This window comes from Aspergillus viridinutans (genome assembly GCF_018404265.1).
Source record: "Aspergillus viridinutans IFM 47045 DNA, scaffold_9, whole genome shotgun sequence".
NCBI classification, from domain to species: domain Eukaryota; kingdom Fungi; phylum Ascomycota; class Eurotiomycetes; order Eurotiales; family Aspergillaceae; genus Aspergillus; species Aspergillus viridinutans.
Genome location: NW_025091225.1, coordinates 696,150 through 721,344, shown reverse-complemented (window position 1 = coordinate 721,344; position 25,195 = coordinate 696,150). Strand labels below are relative to the sequence as shown.

The following is a 25,195-nucleotide window of genomic DNA, read 5'->3' as shown; positions in this document are numbered from 1 at the left end:
ATATCAGCACCGGCGCTTATTAGCTAAGCTGCTGATCAGTGCGATTTGTTACCCTGCATATGGTCACATTCGTCTACATAACTGTTCTGACACGCAGGGCAATGATCCTCTCACGGCCTTGCCAGGGGGCTATACAAATAAATGTCGGTAAATACAGGCTAAGTGTTGTACTACCGATCAGCTGAGGATCATCAGTCTTACCAGGGCAATGGGCCGTGGTTGGCTCAATGACTAATAGGAGTTCGTAGAGGATTTGGAAATCTCGCGGGTAATGTCCGCCGTCTATTCGCCTATATGCAGTGCTGGCACACTGTGATGCATTGGCTAGCTGAGCGTCAAAGGTGGGTCTGATAGACAATGTCAACTACTGAGAGATGGTAGTGCTAAACCTGAATGGGGGAGTTGGTAGAAACAGTGGCCCCTTAGTAAATACAAATTGTACATGGCCCAAGGCATACATATCGCCTGGGCTTAGCACCTGTGATTGGTCTTTTACAATAATGACTGGACACATGGCAAGAACGCTTGTTGGTGTAGCAAATATACACTCCAATAGTTCTAAAATATGTCAGAAGTGCTACGATGGCCACCCTTATGAGATATTCTTCCTGAACTGCATTATGCTCCTACTGGCTGCCCTCTGCCTCTGCCTCTTCCGGGGCCTGGTATGGCTTGCTCCCATCCCTGCCACCGATTTCTGGTCTCCTCCATTAAGTCCTGCGGAGTTTTACCCTCTGCATTCGGTTGGCTTATCATTAATATAGCAGTCTCCTCCCCAGCAGCCTCCTGCAGAGCACGCATCATCTCATCCTGAAGCTTGATCTTATTCTCAGTTGTCACTTCCTTATCTCTCCCATCACAGCGTATATGATCATTTAAAAAACCCCGCGCTGCCGCATGAAAGGGCGTCTCCTGTAGAGTATTCTGAGCCCGGATATCTGCCCCGTGCTTAATTAAGAACTTTGCCGCTGAGACCTGCCGCAGATTCTGGGCAAAGACATGTAATGCTGTTTTCCCATTGTTCTCAGCATGATTGATATTAACACCATGTGACAGTATTAGATCTAGGAGTGTGGTCTCAATAGGGTCACCTTGATGGGAGTTATATCCTAGTAAATGTAGGATGGTACGGCCAGAGCCATCAGGGATCCGGGGGTCAGCCCCATATTTAAGTAAAGTGTGGATAGCAAGCTCAGCATGCTGGCTATAGCCACACCTAGCATGGCTTATAGCAGCATAGTGCAGTGGTATGGAGCCAGTATTGTCAACAAGGTTAATACCAGTAGAATCATGGTCAAGGAGCAGTTGAAGGGTCTCTGTGATTCTGTTATCCAGGAGTTGACAGTTAAAACCTCCAGGGCCGCTAGCTGCCCAGTGCAGTGGGAGTCGCCCATCACTGTCACAGGAGGAAGCCAGATCAGGGTTGGTCTTGTAATGTTGATGATCCAAGAGCAATTTAACAGCATCAGAATTATAGAATAAACTTGCCAGATGGAGCGTCGTGACATCATAGGCATGACCCTTTGTGGTCCTGAACTGGGGATGATGGAAGTGTTGATGCTTAAGGTAGATATCGGCACCGGAGTCAATGAGCCGTTGAATTAATGGACCATTAGCCCTCGACACAGCAAGTCCAAGCACACTGTCTTGCACCTGACTGGGAGAGAGATCATTTGGCAAAGGGGGAACCACATCTGTCGCTGAACAGCCCCGGTCAAGAAGGAGATGAATCAACTGATGGCCCCTTGCAATCCGATCCCGAATCCACTCAGTCAAATGGAGACCCTCATCTTCTACTTCTGTGTCGTAGTCAAGATACATCAGCGACCCCGCAGCCGCGAGGATCGGCGTATATCCGGAGTCATCTCTCTGATGCAAATCCACGGTCCCGAGTGGTAACTGATGGCTGTCCAAGATAAAGCGCACCACATCAATGTTTGCCGCACCACATGCGTCGAGTAGCAGACGGAACTTGGGGTTGAATCTCTTGACAACTTCTGGGGACGCAGTGTACACCTCTAAGATGATGTGAAGAGCATCAGGACTGCCATATGAGGCTGCATTAAACAAGGTGTCCTCCAAGTAGGGTGTTCCAGGGGCGATCACATCCTCAGGAGAGCATGAGGCAATGAACTGACGGAGTTGAGGAAGGTCATTCTGCTTGATGATGTTCACGAGGCGGTTTCTGCGCCTGCCGATCATTTGAGAGGGGGATTCCGGGGGGTCCAAGTCTGAGATAGGAGAATCGCTCTCTGCCATGATAATTTATTCTCCTTTTGTTCTTTTGTGTTGTTTTTCTTCATATATCAGTAGGTCATTTGTGGAAAGAGAGAGTGTGGGAGAGAAAGTGGGAGATGGAAGAAAGAGAGGGAAAGAAAGAAGACGAAGAGAGGTTGCAAATATCTTGATTACCGATACTTGGCCTCAACGGTATATGCCACAAGCTCTCGATTAACATATCTGGCAGAGGCAGACTACAGTCTGCCCTAAGATTAGAACTGGGAGTAATTTTCACTAACAGTACTCATAATAATCTTATCTTCAAATAGGGGCATCTTTATCAGTCAAGGAAGTTAGGTCACTGTCCCTTCGTCCATCCCCACTAACACCATTGCGATTTGCGTCCTAAGAGCTTCCCACACCACCACATGCACTCTTAAATGAACACTCTCCTGTCTTATCTTGCCTATAGTATATATCCAGAACACAGATATGGAGAGATCTAAAACAGGCTAATTGCAGTGTGCTTAACCAGCACCATAATAAGCATATAATAAGATGTTATCACAACTAAAACATTTAGGTTAAATAGCTTATAAATCTACCATCACTGCCGAACTTCTCTTACAATCCTTTGGGCATGTACTAATGCATCTTGGATTACACGCACCCTCTGCTTTAACTCTTCTGCGTGTCGGGGGTCCTGGCCAGCCTCAGATGTCTGTCCCTCTACTGTGAGTGAAGCTCGCAAATCCCGAGTAATATTCGCGACCTCTTCCCGAAGCTTTTGATCGAGCTGATCAAAAGTCCTCTCAATAAGCTCACGATAGTCAGCAGTCAGTGTGTTGGCGAACTGCACAAATAAAGCCGAGGATGAAAGATGTCGGTTTATGGTTTGCTTGCGTCTGGCATCGCTGCCCGTTCCTAGAGTTCGCAGTGCGTGGTTAGTCCAAGAGAACGTGGTTGGGAGTAATGTGAGAAACTAGAATTCTCGATATCGTACCATATTGCTCCCTGCAGATGTTATACACCGGACGCATGACGCCCGCAATATAGGAGCTGGCGTGTCCGGCTATTGCGTCGGACTTGGTTTTCCTGATAGGAGGTCAGTCATGCTCCGAGTTAGATAGAAGCCGTGGGTAAGTCACTCAGTTGCACAAAATAGGTCATCGAAGGAGCTATGGATGGCGTCTAGTATACATCTTTGCCGCGTTTTAATATTCAAGCGCAAATTTCCCAGACTGTCCGGTGCTATGTCATGGTGTTCTAACGAGCGTAGTCAGCGAAACAAAACTTGCGTCTGTCGCCTTTCTTGAGGCTAGTTGAAAGGTGGAACTCCTACCTTCAATCGAGTCACAAACGTGCTGAAACATACTTGACAGTCCTTCCTCAAGGTCATCTCTCTTCTCTTCAAGCCAACCAAGCATGGTATCCCATCTGGTGGAGAGCTGATCACTTCCCTGACCGAGGATTTCTTCGTTCCAGCAGCGATAGTCTTGCTTCGCCGGTTGGTGCGTCCCATAGTTGCGACACCAAGCGGCGTACGTCGAATGGTGCCACTGGCAGATCCCATCAGTACAAAATTATATGCTATTTCATCCGGCTCTTTGACTTACGGTTGCCCACTCCCTGCTCGCGCCGACTGCATGATCTCTCCAAATGTTCCGAGAGTTGCCTGCGCCGGGGTTACTATGAAACCTCTCGGAAAGCTAAAGGAAGGTTCGACACGGACGTATAGTTTGTACAATCAAATCACTAAACTGTCGCTCTAGACTGTTCTGCGCAAGGCGGACTCCCGATCGAGGAGAGACAATGCTCTAAAAGGCGTCAGCAATCATGCTCTCTTGACCATCACTTTACAGCCACCAAAGCAGTTCCAAGCTCGACAGAATAAAGAAGGAAGCCGCGGCGCGAGAAGACAGTCACCGTACCCGTTGGAGAGTCTGTTCGGCTTCATTCAAGGCGTCGCGCAGGACTTCAGCCCGGCTTGCAGTAACAAAATCAGAACCCGCTAATGCCCATTGAGTTAGGGAACCTAGAAGCGCGGGTACTTGATTTTGCAGAAATGATTCCGTTGCACGAAGCTGCGCATCTGCCGGAACGGACTGACAATAGCGACGAAGCTCCGTGATGCCGCTGAGCTCGAGGTATCCATTGGCTTGCTCGGGATCGTTTGCACGATGGTCTGAGTAGAGCTTGTTGCTCACGCAAAATATTCGGGCTTGGCTTCTCCAGGCTCGCGATAAAGCCTCTGTTACACGCCTATTCCGTCTTAAGATGAGGAACCGCTTGAGTCTGACCAGCATTCGGTCAGCACAAATATTCAATCCGTGCAACAAGCAAGGGGTCGACCTACTCGAGCTCCAGCGCCTCTTTCTCATCGCTTTGGTAATGCCACCGTTATGATGTTGTCCCAACCGCAATAGATCAGGCTAACTTACCGAAGGGTAGTTTCCTCCGCAGCGAGATTTTGATTTCTACTCCCGCTGGCTTGTCGTCTACGGGACCGCGTATGCCTGATGCTTTGTTCGAGGGTCTGAATTCGGCTGTCGAGATCGAGGATACGTTTGGCGTCACCCACAGAGGATGTCCGTGCCGTCTCTTTAGCATCCACATCCTGGAATTGTCCCGTTAGTTCCTGTCCGATTAGGTTGGGACGGGGAAGCCTGCCTCTGAACGAGTACAAACGATCGGTATCGGTTGACCTTGTGCACATCGGCTAATGATATCACCAATCGACTGGTTCGTCGTACAACGAATGATTGTACTAACAATGAACACCTCGTCGCAACTGTGACGAAGATACCTTTCTGTTGCTCGTTCTCGAGCATAGTTCAGATCCCGAAACCCTGAACACATGTCAATCACTCGATGTAAAATGATGCAGAGCCAGAAATGCCTTACCAGGGAGGTCGGCCAGGACTAAACCAGTGCGCAGAACCGGCGACCGCAAATAGACCCTAGTCGCCGTTAGACACGCATAAAAACACTCAGCAAACTGGATTCTCTCTCAAAACTGATCAACTTGACAAAAGGCCATATAGCCGGCCTATCATCGTCCCTCGAATCAGCCATAAGATTATCCAGCTGCTCCATACACTCATCAGCATGGCGAGCCACAACGGTATACCGAAGACTGTCGCGTTCCCCAGGACGGTGGTCTAGACCAGCCATTGCCCACTCTTCCAATGTGGTCACAATAGACTCTACCGCATCTTCTCTGTCCGTAGAAAGAAAGTCAAGCTCAAGTCCGGGCTGGTTAGGGAAAAGTGAGAGTAATGTGTCCCAGGCTCGCTTGGCAGCAGCCTTTATGTGCTCTTGTTCTCTTGCGTCAACAACTTCCCGATAGGCATCCGTGTAATATTTCCTGACGTTTGAGAGGAGCTCCTCAAGAAGCTCTCAAATCTCGGCATTATCCATGAAATCAGCTTCGACGGTATAATCTTGCGGATGCTCCTCGTTTACACTTCGAAACTCTGTAACGACGGTGGTGCAAGCAGCTCCGTCTCCGCTCTGGCCTGAGGTCATTCACCGGGGGCGGAAAACTCGAGCTTTGACTCACCGACCGAGCCAGACCCTCTTGATCAAGGATAGAATTGATGAGACTACTCTTTCCTGTCGGCTTGATTAGCCTTTCATCTCCTCGCACCCTAAGCCCTGAAAGCTTACCCATTCCCGAGTCGCCAATAAATCCAACAGTCCGCGTGGCGGGATATGCGAACCCGCTCGCTTCGAGCGTCTGTTTATACAATTCATGAAAGGCGGTCGTGGGGTCTTGTGCCACCTCGCACCTACTCATAACTTGCGCGAGCTCTGCGAGCTGGCCTGTCACGTTCCGCAGAGCATTCTGGAGCCGAATGTCGTAGATAGGCACCTGGGGAAGTTCCTCCTGGCGGATATTGTAGAGACAATCGTCGTTGACATTATCTTCATCACTATTATTGTCAAGCAGTGAGACCTCGTCAGATTCAGGATCGTTATCACTGAATCCCCGACCTCCGGATCCCCCGAGTCCGCTAGGTTCAGGTTCTGCAAGTGAGCGTTCACAACGCCAAGTGGAGACGTTGGCGTCCGTGGTGCCCGTTGGGTGGGCTCTGCGGAGGGAGCAACCCCTGGACTAGGAGTGGCATTGTAGAGGTCCCGGTAGGTTGTATGATGAGTGCTTGGGGTCAGCCGGGACTCTCTTGGGCCACTGCTAGGGTTAGTCTCAGAGCCATGATTTTGATGTCTCGTGGTTTCGCTCAGACACAAGTTCTGGAAGAGGGACTGGGTGTTTGGTGTGAGGGAGCGTTGCTCGACTTGGGGATCAAGCGAGCCATCTATGGAGGACACTGGGGTCAATCTACCTGCAGAGGAGGGGCTGAAGGTAGAACATGGTCTTGAAGCGGGTTGGATGAGGCCCTAGGGCTCCTCAAGGGAGTCCTGGGACCATCCGGGTAGTCGACGTTAGCAGCGTTGTCGCGCATGATTTTCCCTTCAGTAGGTATATACTCTTGACATTAGAACTTAATCTGACTGCGGAAAGATCCTTTTATGTGGAAATTATCTAGACAGACTAGGCTGACTTGAGTGGGGGCGCTATACAGCGCGAGCATCTCAGACTCAGTGGTGAATGATGCTGCAGGTTGCCTGCGCCGCAAAAAGAAATTCAGAAGCAGTCCACCTCGGCAGATTGCGCCATCGTATATACAACAGGCATCTAATTATAAGTAATTCTGCTAAACATTAAATCTGAGAAAAGAACCCCTGGCCGAAACAGCAATAGCATTCCACAACCAGGGCTGACGGCCCTACGTTCGTCCACGTAGGGTTATCTGCCCTAGCTAGATACCCCACGTCTTTCGCTCTCTTAGCAGTTCTAGGTAGCCAATTCATGATATCATTCCAGTCCATCCTCCGAGAGATAGTGTGCCCGGTTTTTCCGAAGATAAGATTGTAGACCTGGGATCTGGAATACGTACAATGTTCCGAACGACCAGAGAACGTTGTGTATTGTGAGACTATGAACAGGATACCCTTCACGTTGTACATGATAGGCGGTTTATTGTGATATCTGATTCCAACACATGATATATACGGTTCATGAGGGGGAATGCAGCAGTGTCGCATGAGCTGGCGCTCCCGGAAGATACCACTACAGAAATGCCAGCATATAGACGCGTCCAGGAACAGTCACTAACTCTGGCTTGTATTATGATATAGTGGCGGGTGAAGGCTGCAATATGATTGCACAAAATTCTCCATCACATTCAGCTAATTCCGCGTGATGGAACCTCAGCTCAATGCGGACTGTATTACTTCTCATGTTTGCAGCAAACCTTTTGACATCTTCACACTTGCATTTTTGGAAATCCTCTCCGTAGGACGCTGGACACCACAGCCCAATCCCCAGCAGCATGATGCATGTCGTAATATTCAAGATCAGTGGAAAAAAGAGAACAATGTCTTGAATGGAAAAACCACCTAGGACGAGCCTAGCGATGGCCAAGGAGAAGTCATAAGCCTTTTAGACATGACATGAAGTCTACGGAAACCGGAGGAAGAAGGAAGATAAAAATCACAAGAGCCTTTCTCAACCATGAGGTAAACCCAAGAATGCCTCCATAGATTATGATTGTGATCACCCACGGAAAGCTAAGCAGCAATGCAAGAGGGTGAAAAATGTTATGTATTGTAGATTGTAGGTTGTACGTTCGAATGTCTTCTCCACATTCCTCCCTGGCGGTTGGCAGTATCTCCGGGAATATACTTGGATGGAAGAGCGGATATTGCGGGGATATCGTCAGATTATGTAAACAAAGGATGATGTGGTCATAGATTCGTGGCGCTTGGTGGCTGGCATTGAGGACAAGCCTAGACACAGGTCTGGAGGAGATTTAGAGAGTTTAGAGAGGTGTTAGCGGAAATTATATAAACTCGGTGGGTCCACTAGCTGGACTAACGTTGCTCTCAACAACATCGCTCCGAAAATCTGATAGTAAATCCAAAGTTCAGAATGCCGTTTCCTACCACAAAACCCACCCTTCACTACTTGGACATCGGTTCCCTTGGCCGTGGGGAAGTTATCCGGTAGGCGTAGCAGTGCCGATTTGTGCGTCGAATGGAGAACAGTCGCTGACCAAGAACACCTGTTTAGGCTGTTTTTGAGAGACGCCGGGGTCGATTTCGAGGATGTTCGGTACGCTTATGATGATTCCTGGCCAGCAACCAGCGCCGAACTCAAAGAAAAGGGACTGTCAGTCACTGGCAAAGTACCTGTGCTTGAGTATGAGGGAAAGGTCCTAAGACAGGTAAATTTGCGTCATATGCAAATTATAGCACTTGCTGACAGGGTGCAACAGCATCTTCCAATTCTTCGATACCTAGCCAGGGAGCTCGGCTCATATGATGGCAATACTAGCATTGAAAAGTATCTCGTTGATGCTATTGCCGACATGTACAATGACTGGAGAGTAAGCCTGATTTTACCGAAGATCCAAAATAACGAAACTTGTTACCTGGACTGACAGAAGCTTTAGTTCCAGTGGGTAAAGAACAAAAAAGGCGTGACTGACGAGTATAAGGCGTTTGTCCCTAGCTATTACAAGGCACTGGACAAATTCTACGCGGAGAATAGTGGTCCTTTCCTTCTAGGGGAGAGGATCACTTATGCGGACTTTGCCGTCTATCAGTCCATCGACAACGACTCGCAGATTGGAGCTTTACCAGATGCTCTACCAGAACGTCTCACCGAGTTCAAAACAGCATTCGAAGGTCGGCCCCAAATTGCTGCGTATCTTGCGAGTCGTCATTAATCGTCAGCTGTGATGCCCATTGAGATAAGCTGTTGATTATGGCGTTCTGCTTTGTCTCTTGGCTTGAGTCGAAAGAAAAGCACTCACAGAACGCGAGTTAAAGCGCAATGAAATACAAAATTCCTATGCCTTTTAGGAGCATCCCCACCTCCTCTCTGTTGTGGTTTCGTTTCTTTGATGCGATTCCCACCGGTTCCTGCCTCTGGCTTGATAGGAAGACTTGGCTAGACTTGGCTTGTGGTAGTTTTGCACCTAGGTGGCCCAATTCTCAGCAAAGTGTGATGGTAAGGACGGATACGTGTATTTATCATCTTGAAGAATGATGTGGCAACTCTTGGGTCCTATCTGAAGATGAACGTCCATGATCCACTTCTTGACGTGATGGAACAGAGCTTGACTACTATTATCCTTAAAATGGCGAATGAAACCCCACTAGTAAACAAGCCATCATGTGGTTAAACTCAGTCAATAGGTGCCCCCTGCCCTCGATTGGTGATGATGACCATGTAGCCAAGGCCATCTGGGGCGAGAACTCCTAGGCTGATCACCACTAGGATCTTCAAAGCTTCTCTTTGCTCAAGGCAACAGCCCCAAGCTTGAGCACCCTGACAGCATTTCCGCCAAAGAAATCTGCCTTGACGTCGTCCCGAAGTTCGATATCCCGGTTCGCTGACTCGACGCACTTGCTCCAGCTTAATTGGGGGAAGTTTGTTCCAAACATGACCTTTTTCCTTCCGGTGGTGTTTGCAAATTGTATCAGTTCCTGTGCCGATGTCAATGTCAGTGAAATTCCCCACGGATATCACTGCATACATATGTTACCTTTGGATAATATTTCGGTAGATATGCTGAAGTGTCGATGTACACATTCGGGTGCTTCCACGCCACACCGATCATCTCTTGTGTCCAGGGAAAACCAATATGTCCACAGATAATTGACAGCGAGGGGAATGCCAGGGCCACCTCGTCGATATACTGGAATTTATCAGCTGGCTAAATTGCCTTGATGGGATGGCATTCTTGAGGGACTTTACAGGTACTGGTCGGCCAACTTCGCTTGGGCAGAGGGGGCCAGTATGTCCGACCTGGGTGAGCTGAAACGAAACAATACTGGTTAACTATCCTTCACGGTCATGAAGTTGGCAGTAGAAGGTACTTACGAAGGGAATATTGAGCTTGATGCACTTGACATAGAGCGGCCAGCTACCCGCAGACGTCTTAGCTGACTATTGAGCATTTTCTGCTTAATGTGATAATTAACTTACTAGTGCTTGTCTGTTGGTGGTAGATTCCAAAGCCATGGCACCACGCGAACACCTTTAAACCCTTCAACCTTGACGTACTTTTCCACCTCTTGCACGTAGCTGACCGGATCATGCAGATCGACACCGGCAATCCCGATGAAACGGTCAGGATAGGCGCGAGTGAACTGCGCCACGTCTTCGTTGGAGAAGACTACTTGCCCTGGTCGGTACCATGCGCAGAGGCATATCTTTGAAACCCCCGCGGCATCCATGAGAGCGACGAGCTCATCGGGTGTCCGTCTCCGGGATAGCAAGCTGCTATCAGCATGAGACTGTTCGAATAGACGACGGACCTCCGGTACGCCTTCCTATTATCATGAGATCACGATTAGCCAGGGAGAATTCATATTAGGGCGAATTTGACTGCTAGCATTGTTTGAAGTGCAACTTGATTGACTCACGTCCAAAGGGAGGACGGGGTTCGCCCAAACGTCAATGATGGGGAAAGACATTGTCTGCTCCGTATGGCAATATTTCAGGTAATGACTAGTATTCTCTAAAGTGATAGCTGGATTAAAAAGAAGAGAGAGACCCGGTGGCACCACAATGTCAACGTTCCCCCATGCTTGGCCGCAGTAACAGACGAATAAAGTACCTCGGCTCATCGATTGTGGGCCTGTGGCTGACTCCCGAGCTACAGACACGAGTGGCGGTGATTAACTCGACTCTCTAGACATCTGGGTTCAAATGCAAACAAAGAGGACTCATGGTCACAAGGAATCCTGTCTGTATGTATGACCAGATTCATTCTTATCGTGATACATGACTGGTTGGTTGGCAGAAACACGCATCTAGCAGTTCATGGTTCCTGGGTGCAGGCGCTCCTGCACCACAGCATTAAAGAAAGGTAACACGTCAACCTCCGAGAATGAAAGAATAGACTCCTCGTCCGGTACCGCCGCGCGGAGCTCGGCTTGAAGATGCTTGAGTACAGGAGGGTTAGCCAAAAAGGTGTACACAGCAGCAGTGAGTGTGAACACCGTTGTACCCTCGCCGTCGAAGATGACCAGTTGAACCTCACTTGCCAACTGAGCATCTATCTTATCAGCAGGAGGAAGAGTACTATTGAGGATACCCTTAGAAATCATGCTCTTGATTTTATCAGGGTTTGGAGAATTCCTGATCTCGCGAACTTGGTCAATCCACCACTTACATAAAGATTAACTTGCTGCGGGCTTGGGAGAGTGCAGCACCTGAGTAATACATCCTGATTTCTTATCCACAAGCTAAGCCAAACTTGGCACTATGGCCTTGACCAACCAGCCGGGGGTCTTCTGCAGTAAAGTAGTGAACCAAAGGGAAGAATATCATGATATGATTCAGCCTAAAAAACATGTTAGTTGCATCAAAATTGGCCTCTAGAAGTTGGGCCGCTCCAAGAAAGTAAAACTGTCACCAAAGGCATATTAGGGTGATCACATCGCTAGTGCAGGCTTTGGACATATAGTGAATCTGCACTGGGGGGAGAGCCTGCTCACTCCTTAAGTCATTCTAGATGACTTCTCATGGTAGCTCAGATTGAGCTGCACCACAATGACCCTGAATGCATTGACTTGGTCCTTTGCAGGCCCGTCCAGGAAGACCAAGTGTCACCCAAGTCTGACAAGAAAAGTAGGAACCCTAACCCATACTATCCAAGGGATGGAGAGGTTCAGAGCAGGATAATTATTAGTTAGGTGCGCCAAGTCCCTATATATATAGCTGCCCTCCTGCACGCGCATGCACAGCAGATACTTTCTTTGTTAAATAATTAGAGCCCTTAAATATAMTAGAGGTGACTAGAAAGGAGAAGCACAATGTTGGCAATTCTATTAGTTAATGACACTCAGCAGATCATCCAATTAAGTTACATAAATACAGGTAAGAAGAACTGTAGCAGCTGGGTTGTTGTGGGTGTATCTAATTGAATCTAAGGCTGATAGAGCATATCAAGTGTGGATATATCTCCATAAAGATACCTAGCCCTAACCAAAGCACACATCTATGCAAGATTTCTCTTCTAAGATAAATGCATAGCTAACCATATAATACTCTATATTACCTTAAGTAGTCTATGGCCCAGGGTCACCTGATTCCTAACGTATGCTAAAAAGACCACCATATCCGCTGAGGCGGATATGACCCAGGACCCAATATATGCAGCATTGCAAATTTGCAACTGTCATGCCGCTCCATGGCACACAGCGTGTGTTACTTCGCTGCCCAGAGTAGCTCCCTGAGCAGACAGTCCATTTGATCTCCTCTTGCCTTTCGATTGTTTCATATGCTCCGACGATAACCACACTGCTGCCTATTTCTGCCTATTTTCCTTTGCCTCTTAAATCACGTGCAACCCCGCAAACTCCAGCGAACTGGCAACTATTAAAGCTAGTATGCTGCAACAAATATGAACCTGTCATCAATTCTTCCCTTATACTTCAAGACGTATTTTGGCACATCTGCTATCACAAGTCATTCCACTCCTTACTAGCACGCCACCACTAGCCTAATGCCCGTTGGCAAACTCACGACCTGCCTCTGGTTCGATGGCCAAGCAGAAGAAGCCGCCTTGTTCTACACCTCCATATTCAAGAACTCCAAAGTTACGGGGCGCCACTACTATCCCGAAGCCGGCAAGGAGTTCCACGGGCGCGAGGCCGGCAGCCTCATGATGATCGATTTCGAGCTCAATGATCAGAAGTTCGTTGGCCTCAATGGAGGCCCCCACTTTAAATTCACTATGGCAATCTCTATGATGGTCAACTGCAAAGACCAGGCCGAGGTCGACTACTACTGGGACAAGCTCAGCGAGGGCGGCGATAAGAAGCAGTGCGGCTGGCTGGTGGACAAGTTTGGCCTGTCGTGGCAGATTTTGCCTGACGATTTCCAAAAGATGCTGAATAGTCCAGAGATAGAGAAACGGGACCGTGCGTATGTTGCTATGTTGCATATGGAGAAGCTTGACATAGCCGGGCTACGCAAGGCTTTCGACGGGGAATAAGCTTCCTCCTTACTGGATTTCTCTGCTTGAATAAGTTGACGTCAATACTCACCGTAAAAGTTAATACTCGCGACAGGCAGCGAGAGAAGTCGAGGCGCTCAAGAGTCTGGCGCGGGATCAAATAAGCCGTGATATATGTATTAGGTGTTTACAGTATCTGCGTCCTTGCCGTTGTCTTCCTTTTTTTATTGGTGAGTTATATTACAGAAATAGGAGTGCCTATAATACATAGGAGACATGCGGGTGGAAATGCAGTCCTATAATAATTCTCTTCGTTACCCCTCCGTTTGCAAAAGCATCTGATGTTGTGAATGACAACATTACATATGATATACTTGATCTAGAAGGGATTCAGTGCCCAGAAAGGAGGTATGAAAGTCCCTGAGAATCAAATGTGAAAAATAGCACCTGTCCTAAATCACAACCCAGACCTATTGTCGAGTCTATTGATTCACACATACGACCTTCAAATCACTCCTCCTTTTATGGATGGATGCACTTCTATACAAAGACACTTGAGTCGCGTAAGATATATGAACATGGCAACTGGCAAGGGGAGAGGTCAAATCAAGAAACAAAAAGAACTCGGAGAAAATTTAGCCTGTCCTATAGTCTCTGCGCCATGTTCCTATGGCTATGCGATTCAGCTAGGGTGGCTTAAAATAAACATTAAAATAAAGACCAACCAGTGCAAGACAACAACAACAACAATAATATAAGGCTTAGCTTGCACAAAACATATCCATCCTTGTGTTTATGCAGGTGATCTTGAGACCAGGCAGTTGAATGATGTGCAGTCAGAGATTGCCGATACTAGGGCTGATAATCTGTGCAGCTAGATTGTCTGGAGAATGGAGATGGACACCATTCATTACCTTAGTCTTTTGCAACTTGGGCTCCAGATGAGGGCAGCGCAGTTAAATTAAAAGAAAAAAATTCTAGCTCATGATGCTTTTGTCTCTTCTTTGGCAATCCGCTTCTTGTTTATGGATATATTCTTGTCTTGTCTGATCTGGTAGAAGTTGATCGTTGGATAACTCAGACTCTCCTGCTGTCACCTAAGCCTATTGTGGTGTCGCTCTCATCCTTCATGTTGGCCTGCTTAGGACACTGCTTGTCTTTGCCTGCTCGAATGGACGTCCAAATACAACTGGATAAGGGGGAGGCAACGTATACAGACCAGGACACAGTCTCTGGGCGCCTCATCCTTCGCACCAGATCATCAGTTGATATATCAGCAATACAAGTTACCCTCTCTGGCCCAGCATTGCCCAGACTTGGCTCAGGGTGCAAGGAATCGCACAAGGCAGGTTCTCACGATGGAACGGGCGCGGATTGTGCTAATTCCCCTCAGTTGTTGCAAAAGACGCAGCAAGTCTTCCCTCCTCCTTCTCCAGGAAATCTCGACGGGGGTTCGTACTTTACTCTCGGTCATGGAACATATGCCTTTTCATTCTCCATCCCAGTAGGCAATGTGCCCCTGCCTAAGATTTGAAACTTTGCGGCTTACAATTCTTTGTGATCTCTAGTTTCCTCAAGTCTCGGAATGCTGTAGAACCAGCACAGAGACAAATCTCTCTCGAGGCAGTTGTGGAAACCTACTGAAAAAGAATCACCAAACTATGCATTTACTTCGGAGACTTCCACCCTCCACCGTTAATGGTCGAGAAACCGTTGGGGTAATCACTTACTCGCTAGAAGCAATTATCAGGACTGCTGCGATAATCAGGGGATCAGAGATCTTCACAGTTGAGCGTCCCTGCGCCATATTGCTCTCGTGAGCCGGAGATCTGAGTCTTTTCTAGTCTCGAGGTATAACCTTCTGTCCGGTTACCGACTTCAACCCTCCCTCACATACCCTCATAGAGAGACGTTCAGTCATCCTCAACCCGGGAAACCTAGAGAAACCCATACCGACAAGTTACCAGATTGATGTCCGACTCTCGGACGGAGCATGTCTCCTCCTCGGCGAGCCCATCCCTCTGACGGTATACATGACGAGAATCAACGGACCAGCCTGTGACCTCATCCTGAACGACTTCCAGTCAATGCTAATCGAAACAACCGAGGTACGAGCACGTGGATCCGTCGAAGCCAGCACACAACTCTACGTCCTACAAACAGTGAGCAACGTGTGCAAACGAGCCTATGCCTGTGGCACGCCAGCAGGATCGACAGTGAATCTTGTTGACGACCTGTGGAGACATCATCGGCTACCGCACTCGTTGACACCGACGTTCGAGACCTGCAATATCAGCCGCAGTTACAAGCTCCAGATCCGGCTTGGCTTCCGGTTTGGTTTGGCGAATGTAAGGCGGAACCTCTTTTTTTTCCCCTTTTATTCTTTCCAGATCAGGACTGAGCTGTGATTTCTCTCTGGGCCTAGGTCCTGACTAGGGTTTTGGAAGTTGAGTTCCCTGTATACATCGTGGCAGCTTGTCCTGCGAAGAACGCGCCTCGAGCTTCTTAGTCTTTCGAAGAGCATGCGACGGACACCTTACGGTTGACACAAAGCAACAAAAGACGTAATGGAAGGATTCCGATCTGGCTGAGAGAAAAATCTATATGTAGGGTTGCTTAGGTCTGATGCAGGTGCACGCATACTAGATAGGATGGCTATGGAAGACGCTATCCCTCTCCAGATTGAAGAATACCTTTAGCAAAATTTGAATTACAGAAATCTCGATACGGTCTAATGCAGCAGAGCCATGATTGGCATTGTTTCTTTATCTTGATATGAAGAAGCAATAGTTTTCTACCAGTTAGAGTCAGCCACGGACCATCGCGTGTCCTGCTGGGGAAAAGCGGATTCAAATGCTCTAGAGAATCGACTGTGCTTGCGGCTTCTAAACACATGATCCGCTATGACTCTACGGGATAGATAGTTATAATAAAGTCCTCGGTGTTAGTCGTAGAGGTTTAGAATCTCGCTACTGAGTGGCCATCCGGTCCTCGGCCCAGCGCTATCATTGTGACAGATGCTTTGTTTGGCTCTGCAGATATAGGATTCCCTTACAACTGTGTCTCATTGATTCCAGACTAACTAGCCAGGTACTACACTTGTTGTGGGAGAATCTTAACCCTACAGCTCCTCCACTATGTCCTCATTACATCAGTTTAGATGCAATGCCATCCCTGTCCCATGGAAGTCGTTGACAGAGATTGTCCCATTCCCATACCCTATAAGTCTCACCGATCCCAACCTCCTTCATGGGGAGTCTGATAAAGATGGCACAAGCATGCTTTTTAATGGGATCTGAATTGACCTTTTGTGTGTTGACGTGCTTCCGGGGTGTTCGTCTGTCTCTCCGTGGTGGGAATATAGGGAAGGGAGAACGAGAGATAGAAGGTTGCAGGGAGAAGGCTGGCTTTTTCAATTCGAGGTTCCAACGGACGAGCGAACCCTAGTTTAGGGCCCCCGTGACTTGAAGATGGCCTATCGTTGTCGTACTTGCCCCAGGCCAATGAAGCCGGCTGGCAGAGCCCGACGCCTTTGCGGTATGCTTATCGTCCTGCTGGAACTGTCTTGTGGACGGAGTAGCATGGTGGTAGCCATCCATTTCAAGTATATTGCAATCAGGCAGCCTCAGTAGGGGTATAATTCTTGGCAGAACTATTATTGACCACCTCTCCTCAAGGCTCTACCGCGATCTGCATATTCTTCTTCTTGCCCTTGGTGTATACACGCTTATCGTTCGGGTCGAAGCCACCATTACCCCAGAGCGCCCAGTCCTCGGTTTCCCTCATGTAGTCTTCGGGAGTAAAAGACGTGCCATCGGCCTTCTCCTTCTCCAAAAGCTCGAAGAATCGATCATAATCAATCCGAGTGTGCCATTTGCCATTGACGTGGAACCGTTCCGAGGCAATGAGCACACAGCAACTGTGCGCATGCTCCGCGGCGATGCCATACTTCAGGCCACGGCGCTGCAGCTCGGCGTCGAGGGCAGTGACGAACTGGGCGACTTCTTCGTAGAAAGGCACATTCTGCATTGTCAAGCCAGCTCCAGCACTCGTGCTTGTGCCACAGAACGTCACACCTTTTACTTCGACGAAACACGGAAGTGCCTTTTCCACCAGATTTGCGTAGCCGATGACTTCATCATCGACGTTGAATCCCTTGACCAAGGTGAGTCGGAAAACAGTGCGCTGGACATGGCGCTTCTCCCGTAGGATGTCTAAGCAACGTTGGAAGCGCTCCCAGAAATCCCGATGCAGAGGACGATCAATCTTCCGTAGACTCTCACGGTTGCTTGCATCAATGGACACGTATAGCTGGGTTACGCGACGCAGAGCTTCGAGTTGATCAGGATGTTGAGCATTGCATACCAGGAAGCTGGAGATGTGTTCGCCGTGCACCATGTCCAGGAACTCATTGATGTGCGGATAGAAAATCGGTTCGCCGACCAAACTCAAGGCACAGTGTCGGATGCGCATGGCCTCTGCGAATCTCTCGGCTCGCACACCAGGAACGCCACGCATCATCTTGATCTTCTTGTAATGGCCCTCCTTGATTCCCTGGAAGATCAACTCCGGAGAATCCACTTTCCAACGCCAAGTAGTACCGACTGGGTTCGTACCGTGGCGCCAACAGAAGATACACTTGTTGCTGCAAGACAGCGACGGTGTAGCCTCCATGCAAAGATGCGATCGTATACCGTAGAAGGAGAACTTGTAGCATGAACCTCGACCACGCAGCGCAGATTTAGTCCAACGGCAGATCTTGACTCCGGAGTGAGAGCCGACGATCGTATAGCCTTGTTTTGTTAGAGCAGCGTATGTGGGTGATGTCTTTGGAACCATCTCCTTTTCTGTTGGTTGACCAGAGGAAAATTTTCCTGTGGTTGTAAAATCCACGGGAATTGGCGACACGGCTGCATTTTGATCACCCCCAAACTTGATGTCCTCCAAGTCCATGACGTTTTGAGCATTGCTCTTGTCTACGTCTTGATCGTCCAATTCCTCGTCACTCTCAACTGGATCACCACTGCCAGGCACGCCTTCTCCCAGCCCGCCATTTTCGAGGATGTCAAAAAGGATGTCTTGCAATCCCTGGGACCACTCTTTCAGGGAGGATTCAGCGTCACTTCTAACATCACCCAATCCCAATGGATATGCTCTTTTCCGCCTTGTCAGTTTGGCCATCCATTTGTCCAGCTCTTTGGCTTGAGAACAGAAGCCTTCCTCCTCGGTAGGCCAGCCTTCCTTATCACCAAATCCGAAAACAGAGTACCCGGCGAGGCTTGACAGAGAGCCTGTGTCGATGCGGAAATCATTATGAGTCTCGTTAAGATGGTCAAGGAATGTATTCAGAATACTGTCGATGTTGTACGTAGGGATCAAAAAGCAGTATACGTAGCGTGTACCGGGTGAGTTTGGCGGAGGCTTCGGTGCGGAGGTGAAGTAGTCGTCGAGATCGATATACGAGAGGTCGTGAATCTGAGGGGGTAGAAGGCCACGCTCGCGATCCTGCAAATCAGCCCACTTTTGCGCCGCAGCGCGCAATTCCTTCAACAGTATTTTGGCATATCTTTCGGTGTTGCCAGTCAAAGAAGCGAAAAAGATGATAGGTTGGATGAAGGTCAGGGGCTCCGCATCCTCTGTTTGTCCTCGTCGTCCAGCAACCTTCGATGGTTTTTTACCGGTAACCCTCTTCGGGCCTGAAGTGCCCTTTGCTGGGCCGTTGGCCAGGGGAAGTTGCCGTTCAGCCTTCTGTGTCGTTGCTGGGTTGCTGCTCTCGAGAGAGGTGTCTTTTTCCGTCTTTTCAGGGGATTGGCTACGGGGTGATGGCGGAATCGAAGACGAGGCCGTTGTTTTCGTTCTGGACTGAAGTTTGCGGTAGAATCGTAAACCCACGAAGACGGTTGAGAGAGCGACCAGGAACAGTAGACGGTACGAATGCCAGAAGGCCAAAAGACCTATAAATGAACTATCGGTCAGCATGATACTGGGGAAAGGATCTCTCGTTTTGTCGAACCTTCAGTAATGGAGTGCTCCGCCATGATGATTCCAAGGAATCAATACAGCAGTTCAACCCTTTTTCCTTTTTAAGCTGCCGTGTTAATATTTAGTCGCATTCGCGGAGAGAAACTTGAGAAGGCGGGATAAAATTGATTGACGGAGGGCGATCGAACCAAGTGGGGAGAAGCCAAGGAGGGCGCGAATGGGGTCTCCTTGTTTGTAAGCAGCTATTTACTTTCGGAGATGAAAGAAGCGAACAATAATACTTGCACAAATGACGATTTACCTGGATATTTCGGCTTTCAAGAGCTTTTTGATCAAGAAGGTCGCTGTCAGGCACTCGATGAGGATGAAATTCCCCTATTCAGATGGGTTCTAATTGGCTCCCGGATTTTGAGCTTGCTGGGCTACAGGTAGACACCTCAGGCAGGAATCAGCACACGAAGAACAGGTCAATTTATACTTCGAATCTCTATAACTACAGATAATGTTGTATTTCCTGCAGTGTTGACCCTACTGCTACCATCCCTACCAGCCAGAGATGGTTGTCTGGACACCTTTTTGGCTGAGTGGTTTGATATATGTCGGATAATAAACAATAATTAATATGGCCTTGCTATTGTCGTGCTCCGAAGGACAGAATCTACCGAGGTCAGATAATAATGTTCGCTGCATGATGAGTCAACCTTAGGAATGCGTCCTTTGATAGCCAATCTCAGACCTCGACCTGAATTGCACAAACACTGATAACCTGCATCAATTATCTTTGAGAGTGGTGTTAATTCCTCTGATGTACATGGAAGATAGGACAAAGTCAAGGCATGATTGCATGAAGATAGAAATCGTCAACTGTCCGCGTTATTGATCGTATTTGTCAGCCCAGCCTTGCCTTTAGTGCTGTGAGTGTAACTGTTCTCTTAACACAATTCTTCTTGATACTGATTGACTTCTATGATTTACCGTCAGACGTCTAGCAAGATGTCTGTTGAGAAGAAGCAATCCCTTGAGAGCTTCTCAAATGATGAAGAGAAACAAGTTCAAATCTCCGAAAACACGTCCTTTGCTCGCTATCTTGGGCGGCTGGCTGTGACACTCCTACTGGCATGCCTTGTTGTTTTCACGACAGCGTCTCCCCAATTGAGCGCACCTCTTACCATTGAGCAGAGAGTCGACAAGATCCTGTCAGACACTCCATTGATTGGTACAATACTTTCATAATTTAGCCACGCGAGTATACTGACCGTTATACAGATGGCCACGATGACCTTCCCATCTTCATTCGGGCTTTTTTCAACAACAAGATTTATGCGGACAACTTCACTGTTCCTTTTACTCAAGGAAACCTCAAAGGTCATGTTGACCTGCCGCGACTTTCTAAGGGCAAAGTCGGCGGTACCTTTTGGAGTGTGTTTGTCCAGTGTCCTAAGAATTGGGAGGATTTCTCTGATGCAACGTATACAACAAGTAGGCGTATTCAGCCCTTGGATCTCAGACTCACTGCTAATAACTATTTACCAGGCATCCGTCAAACATTTGAGCAAGTTGACGTCATGTCACGCCTAGCAAAGGCCTACCCTGACACATTTTCATTACCTCCGAATGGAACAACCGCTCTTCAAGCTTTCCTTGATGGCAAGATCATTTCTCCTTATGGAATTGAGGGCCTCCACTCTATCGGTAACTCCTTGGCTCTGTTGCGAGATTTCTATAACCTTGGGGTGTCATACGCCACACTGACACACAACTGCCACAATCGTTATGCGGATGCCGCTTTGACCGAACAGCCCGACGGCAGTATCAAAAAGGCCGTTCCGTACTGGCACGGGGTCAGTGAAGCCGGAAAGGATCTCGTCTATGAGATGAACCGGATGGGCATGGTTATCGATCTGGCTCACGTCAGTGTGGACACTATGCGAGACGTCCTCGGTGCCGGTAAGGACAATTGGTCCGGCAGTCGTGCGCCAGTAATATATAGTCACAGCTCTACGTACGCGATCTGTCCCCATCCTCGCAACGTTCCCGACGACGTGTTAGAACTCGTCAAGGCAAAAGACTCGCTGGTTATGGTCAACTTCTCGCCCGATTTCATCTCGTGTACTGCGTCGGACAACCCAGATGAGCTACCAAAGACTGATATGGAACATGCTACTCTTGCAAAAGTTGCGGATCACATTATGCACATTGGAGGTCTGATTGGCTTCGACCACGTCGGTTTAGGTAGCGACTTTGACGGGATCATGACTGTTCCTCGAGATCTAGAGGATGTGTCTAAATTCCCCGACTTAATCGCAGAGCTTCTACGACGGGGTGTCAGTGATGAGGATGCTGCCAAGGTCGCAGGAGGTAACCTACTGCGCGTATGGAAGCGAGTCGACGAGGTCGCCCTGAAGATGCAAGCTGAGGGAGCTTTGCCAGTGGAAGACAATATAGTCTAGGTTGGCTGACGGCCGCAACGGGTTACTTCAACTTCTGTTTCGGTCATTTCTAAGGCTGTGTATCAAAATGCATGTAACGCTCTCAGAAAATGCTGCACAACACGTAAGCGATGATAAGATCATATGCAAAACCTGCCCTTGCGAATAGCGAGCCTCAGGCAGCCATAGGCTATCATCCTTGACTTCCCTCAGCCGATGTAGTCCTCTTCAGAAATTCAAACCCCTTCAACAAATTCCAACCCTGATCTTTCAGAAACTTATACTTGCCCTGTGACTCTAGACTCTCACGCACCTCCTCCTCCGTCGCCCACTCAAATGCCTGATGCTCAACCTGCTCCAACTTCACCCCATCCTCCCAGCGCTCCGGCGCAACTCCCACCACCACGTCCTCGGATGGCACACCAGCCTTCCCACTCGCCTCATGCACCTCAACCAAAAACGTGAACTTAGCTACACGGTGCAACTCATCCCGCAAAACCCGCGACCACTCGTCAATAGCAATCAAATCAACAAATTTGGAAACGTGGAGCCCGGTCTCCTCAAAGACTTCGCGCGCCACACCGGCTAGCAGCGTGGCATCGGTGCGCTCGCACATCCCTCCTGCGCCTTCCCAATGACCGGGGTAGGAGTCGGTGGCGGCGCGTTGGAGGAGCAGAACGCGAGTACGAGGCTTTTTGCTAGTCGAATCGGTGGCGTCATCATCTTTCTCGGCGGATTGAGAATATACCAGTCCCCCGACAACGAAATCCGTCAGATGTGGTTTCGACGCGGCGAATTCGGGCAGAGGGACATTGTATTCAGCGAGATGAGGAGGTACGATGAATTCAGGAGATTCCGCCATGCCGGTCTTTGATGCGACACAGTATTGCGATGTTTATGTGTTTGGGGACGAGTTACTGTTTCGACCCTTTGGAAGATAAGTCCTCGGCCTTTTTGTTCGTTCAGCTGGACGTTGGATGACTCATGCTATACGAGGCTGACCCGATCGATCTTCCCGATGGTATAGGCAGTCGTATTTACATTTAGGTTTTGAGCCTCAGATGATTCAGATAGTGAGGCAAGAGTGACAAGACTCAGCTTACAATCATCCTTCGACGAGGATGCGGGGTGGTCAACCTCTTATCGCCCAATACCCCACATCCTGATGATCGACTCTTAACACAAAGCAGTTGCCTATTGCTGGCCATCATTGATATATACAGGCTCATGCAGAACTATATACAAGTCGAAGAAAGTCACCGGAGTATGTTCGTTATAATCAGGTCGAATCACAATTTGCTTTCAGGCAGCTGGGGTATCAGGAAACCCGCAAAAAAATTTCCAATCTGCGTATAGTCATCCAGACTCGTCACGGCAGATACATCTGGGCAAGAATTAGCATTAGCTATTCAAACTGACGATTAGGATCCTCACATTGATCCGGACGGACAATCACAATTGCGCCCTTCTCGGGGCTAATCCCGAGGTACTCGTAACAGTGGCCATGACCCTTGTTATAGCTTTCATCGTCGTAGTAGATTTTGTGAAGGTCTGATGATCGTTAGCACATCTTACTATGGAGTTCTCTTATGAACTTCGGAGACCCGCCTTTGATTTGATGCTTTCCAGTCACAGGGTAGAAGCACTCGGGAATTTGTTCCAATTCCACGGCATGGCGCTTGCCATGACCCACCAGAATGGGCTCAATAAGACTGTCGATATCTTCTCCCTTCGGGCGGAATGTCTGGATAGAGCCCTCTGTTGAGCCGAGATAGTCACCGATCTACTATGAGGTCAGCGAATCTCGTTCAAGGCAGCAATATGACGGGCGTCACCTACAGCCTTCAACTTTGTCCTAGTCTCGGCCGAGCTGATATCTCCAATGAAGACCATCACTCGCCAACGGCCATCTGAATTGAGCGCCTGAGCTAATTGCATGGGCTTCGAGTCACTGAAGCGCACGACTTGAGCGCTGGGCAGTCTCATACCAACAACAACGTTTGTCGAAAGCACGTCTGATTCGTCCACGTCGGAAGTGATCGGTGACTTGTCGTACCGCGCCGTCATTCCGGCGGTATAGTTGCCAGCCTTGATAAACCCCTCCTGGAACTCAGCGGGAGAAGTCTGGCCTCCAGAGGAGAAGAGCTTTGAGAAATAACGGTCGAAGTTGATCAGATCGATCGCCACCTTCTGGCGTTCCAGGACATATGTCTCCAACAGGGAAGGCGACGCCAATCCTTTTAGGACAGTAGCTAGCTTCCAGCCTATGTTGTATCCATCCTGCAAGCTGACATTCATGCCCTGACCGGCTTTGGGGGAGTGCGTATGACAAGCATCACCGGCAAGGAAGACGCGGTAATCCTTGTGAAAGAAATCTGCATGGCGTTGGCCAATGGAATACGCAGACCACCAGATGGTTTCAACAAACTCGATCGTGTACTGGCTGAGAATGTTCTTTGCTGCCTGTTGGAGATGCTCAAGCTTGACTTCCTTGGGCTTTGTGCCGGCCGGCAGCTCGATGTAAAAGCGAGCCAGACTGCCACCTTCCCGGGGGATGATCATCAGGTTTCCTGCTTTTGAGCGGATGGTGGTCTTCTTGCGGATGTCGGGGAAATCGGTGCGAGGGATCATATCCATGACACCCCAGACGGCATCGGTGCTGTCTCCGATCATGTTGTAGCCGAGTGATTTCCGAACGGTGCTGTGAGCACCGTCGCAAGCCTATAGACGTCAGAGACTGCCTGTAGGAATAATTGAAAATAACGGAGAAAACATACAAGCGCATATTTAGCCTCGAACTTCTCAGTTTTCCCGTTCTTCTCTGCAGTCACCTTGACAGGATACGCGTGCGGATCCGCCGCCAGCTTGCTATCCACCTCGACACCGGTGACAGTGTACCCGTAGTCGATCTCCTGATTATTCCACTCCCGCATCTTCTCAATCAGCAGCCCATTAATCCGAGCCTGGTTAAGAATAACATGCGGCTGATGCGACAGACCTGGCTGCGTATCCGCCGTCCGACCAGTGCGCTTGATCGAACCAGATCCATCATCGGCCCAGAACACCACCTCCAGCACATGGTACGCTTCACGCAGCAGCTCCTCTCCGATCCCAAAGCTCTCGAAGATTTCAACCGTCCGGCACTGCACACCATCTGCTTGGCCCATCGTCATGGGCCCGTCGCGGCGCTCTAGCACCTTACACCGGATGCCGTACCGCGCGAGCCATGTCGCTGCGCACAGGCCTGCGGAACCACTCCCGCAGATAAGTACATCGACTTTCTCGGACATTGGAATGAGTTGTCTATGAAAAAGTAGGAGAAGAGTGATTGAACTCGAGAAGAACCCTTTCCCCGGATTTTGTGGCCATGGTCTGCTTCTTTATGGTATACTCGGATCCGCGGCCGGAACGTATCCCGTAAGATCGGGATGCATCCCGGGCCGTCGGCAGATGATGCCTTGGTCAAGTGCCGGCCAATCAACACTGAGATTAGGACGACAGCATAACGATATGGAACAAGAGTAT

General features: G+C 48.9%; 10 protein-coding genes across 10 annotated transcripts; 3 read left to right on the top strand and 7 right to left on the bottom strand.

The window, feature by feature from the left end:
• Positions 1-618: 618 nt before the first annotated feature.
• Positions 619-2,259, bottom strand: Aspvir_009866 (ankyrin repeat domain-containing protein; the record flags this gene model as incomplete). The annotated part of the gene is made up of 1 exon (XM_043273004.1): positions 619-2,259. The coding sequence occupies one exon, from the start codon at positions 2,257-2,259 to the stop codon at positions 619-621; it is 1,641 nt and encodes a 546-aa protein (XP_043128939.1).
• Positions 2,260-2,827: 568 nt separating this feature from the next.
• On the bottom strand, positions 2,828-6,686 carry Aspvir_009865 (uncharacterized protein; the record flags this gene model as incomplete). The annotated part of the gene is made up of 17 exons (XM_043273003.1): positions 2,828-3,144; positions 3,224-3,315; positions 3,369-3,486; positions 3,596-3,779; positions 3,837-3,895; positions 3,953-4,037; positions 4,152-4,515; positions 4,577-4,603; positions 4,662-4,837; positions 4,993-5,069; positions 5,125-5,180; positions 5,246-5,616; positions 5,686-5,733; positions 5,783-5,835; positions 5,890-6,178; positions 6,217-6,513; positions 6,567-6,686. 17 exons carry the CDS (start codon positions 6,684-6,686, stop codon positions 2,828-2,830), a joined length of 2,733 nt encoding a protein of 910 aa, XP_043128938.1.
• A 1,529-nt stretch (positions 6,687-8,215) lies between these two features.
• Aspvir_009864 (glutathione S-transferase) lies at positions 8,216-9,014 on the top strand (the record flags this gene model as incomplete). Its single annotated transcript, XM_043273002.1, has 4 exons — positions 8,216-8,289; positions 8,357-8,510; positions 8,562-8,672; positions 8,739-9,014. The coding sequence occupies 4 exons, from the start codon at positions 8,216-8,218 to the stop codon at positions 9,012-9,014; spliced, it is 615 nt and encodes a 204-aa protein (XP_043128937.1).
• A 559-nt stretch (positions 9,015-9,573) lies between these two features.
• On the bottom strand, positions 9,574-10,770 carry Aspvir_009863 (amidohydrolase family protein; the record flags this gene model as incomplete). The annotated part of the gene is made up of 5 exons (XM_043273001.1): positions 9,574-9,777; positions 9,837-9,989; positions 10,175-10,217; positions 10,280-10,626; positions 10,720-10,770. 5 exons carry the CDS (start codon positions 10,768-10,770, stop codon positions 9,574-9,576), a joined length of 798 nt encoding a protein of 265 aa, XP_043128936.1.
• Positions 10,771-11,109: 339 nt separating this feature from the next.
• On the bottom strand, positions 11,110-11,406 carry Aspvir_009862 (uncharacterized protein; the record flags this gene model as incomplete). Its single annotated transcript, XM_043273000.1, has 1 exon — positions 11,110-11,406. One exon carries the CDS (start codon positions 11,404-11,406, stop codon positions 11,110-11,112), a length of 297 nt encoding a protein of 98 aa, XP_043128935.1.
• A 1,400-nt stretch (positions 11,407-12,806) lies between these two features.
• On the top strand, positions 12,807-13,298 carry Aspvir_009861 (VOC family protein; the record flags this gene model as incomplete). Its single annotated transcript, XM_043272999.1, has 1 exon — positions 12,807-13,298. One exon carries the CDS (start codon positions 12,807-12,809, stop codon positions 13,296-13,298), a length of 492 nt encoding a protein of 163 aa, XP_043128934.1.
• Positions 13,299-16,931: 3,633 nt separating this feature from the next.
• Positions 16,932-19,297, bottom strand: Aspvir_009860 (flavodoxin and radical SAM domain protein; the record flags this gene model as incomplete). The annotated part of the gene is made up of 2 exons (XM_043272998.1): positions 16,932-19,213; positions 19,273-19,297. 2 exons carry the CDS (start codon positions 19,295-19,297, stop codon positions 16,932-16,934), a joined length of 2,307 nt encoding a protein of 768 aa, XP_043128933.1.
• A 937-nt stretch (positions 19,298-20,234) lies between these two features.
• Positions 20,235-21,691, top strand: Aspvir_009859 (putative dipeptidase; the record flags this gene model as incomplete). Its single annotated transcript, XM_043272997.1, has 3 exons — positions 20,235-20,457; positions 20,508-20,720; positions 20,775-21,691. The coding sequence occupies 3 exons, from the start codon at positions 20,235-20,237 to the stop codon at positions 21,689-21,691; spliced, it is 1,353 nt and encodes a 450-aa protein (XP_043128932.1).
• A 172-nt stretch (positions 21,692-21,863) lies between these two features.
• Aspvir_009858 (NUDIX hydrolase) lies at positions 21,864-22,532 on the bottom strand (the record flags this gene model as incomplete). Its single annotated transcript, XM_043272996.1, has 1 exon — positions 21,864-22,532. The coding sequence occupies one exon, from the start codon at positions 22,530-22,532 to the stop codon at positions 21,864-21,866; it is 669 nt and encodes a 222-aa protein (XP_043128931.1).
• A 427-nt stretch (positions 22,533-22,959) lies between these two features.
• Aspvir_009857 (putative phenol 2-monooxygenase) lies at positions 22,960-24,960 on the bottom strand (the record flags this gene model as incomplete). The annotated part of the gene is made up of 5 exons (XM_043272995.1): positions 22,960-23,054; positions 23,105-23,221; positions 23,246-23,453; positions 23,510-24,391; positions 24,448-24,960. 5 exons carry the CDS (start codon positions 24,958-24,960, stop codon positions 22,960-22,962), a joined length of 1,815 nt encoding a protein of 604 aa, XP_043128930.1.
• Positions 24,961-25,195: the final 235 nt, after the last annotated feature.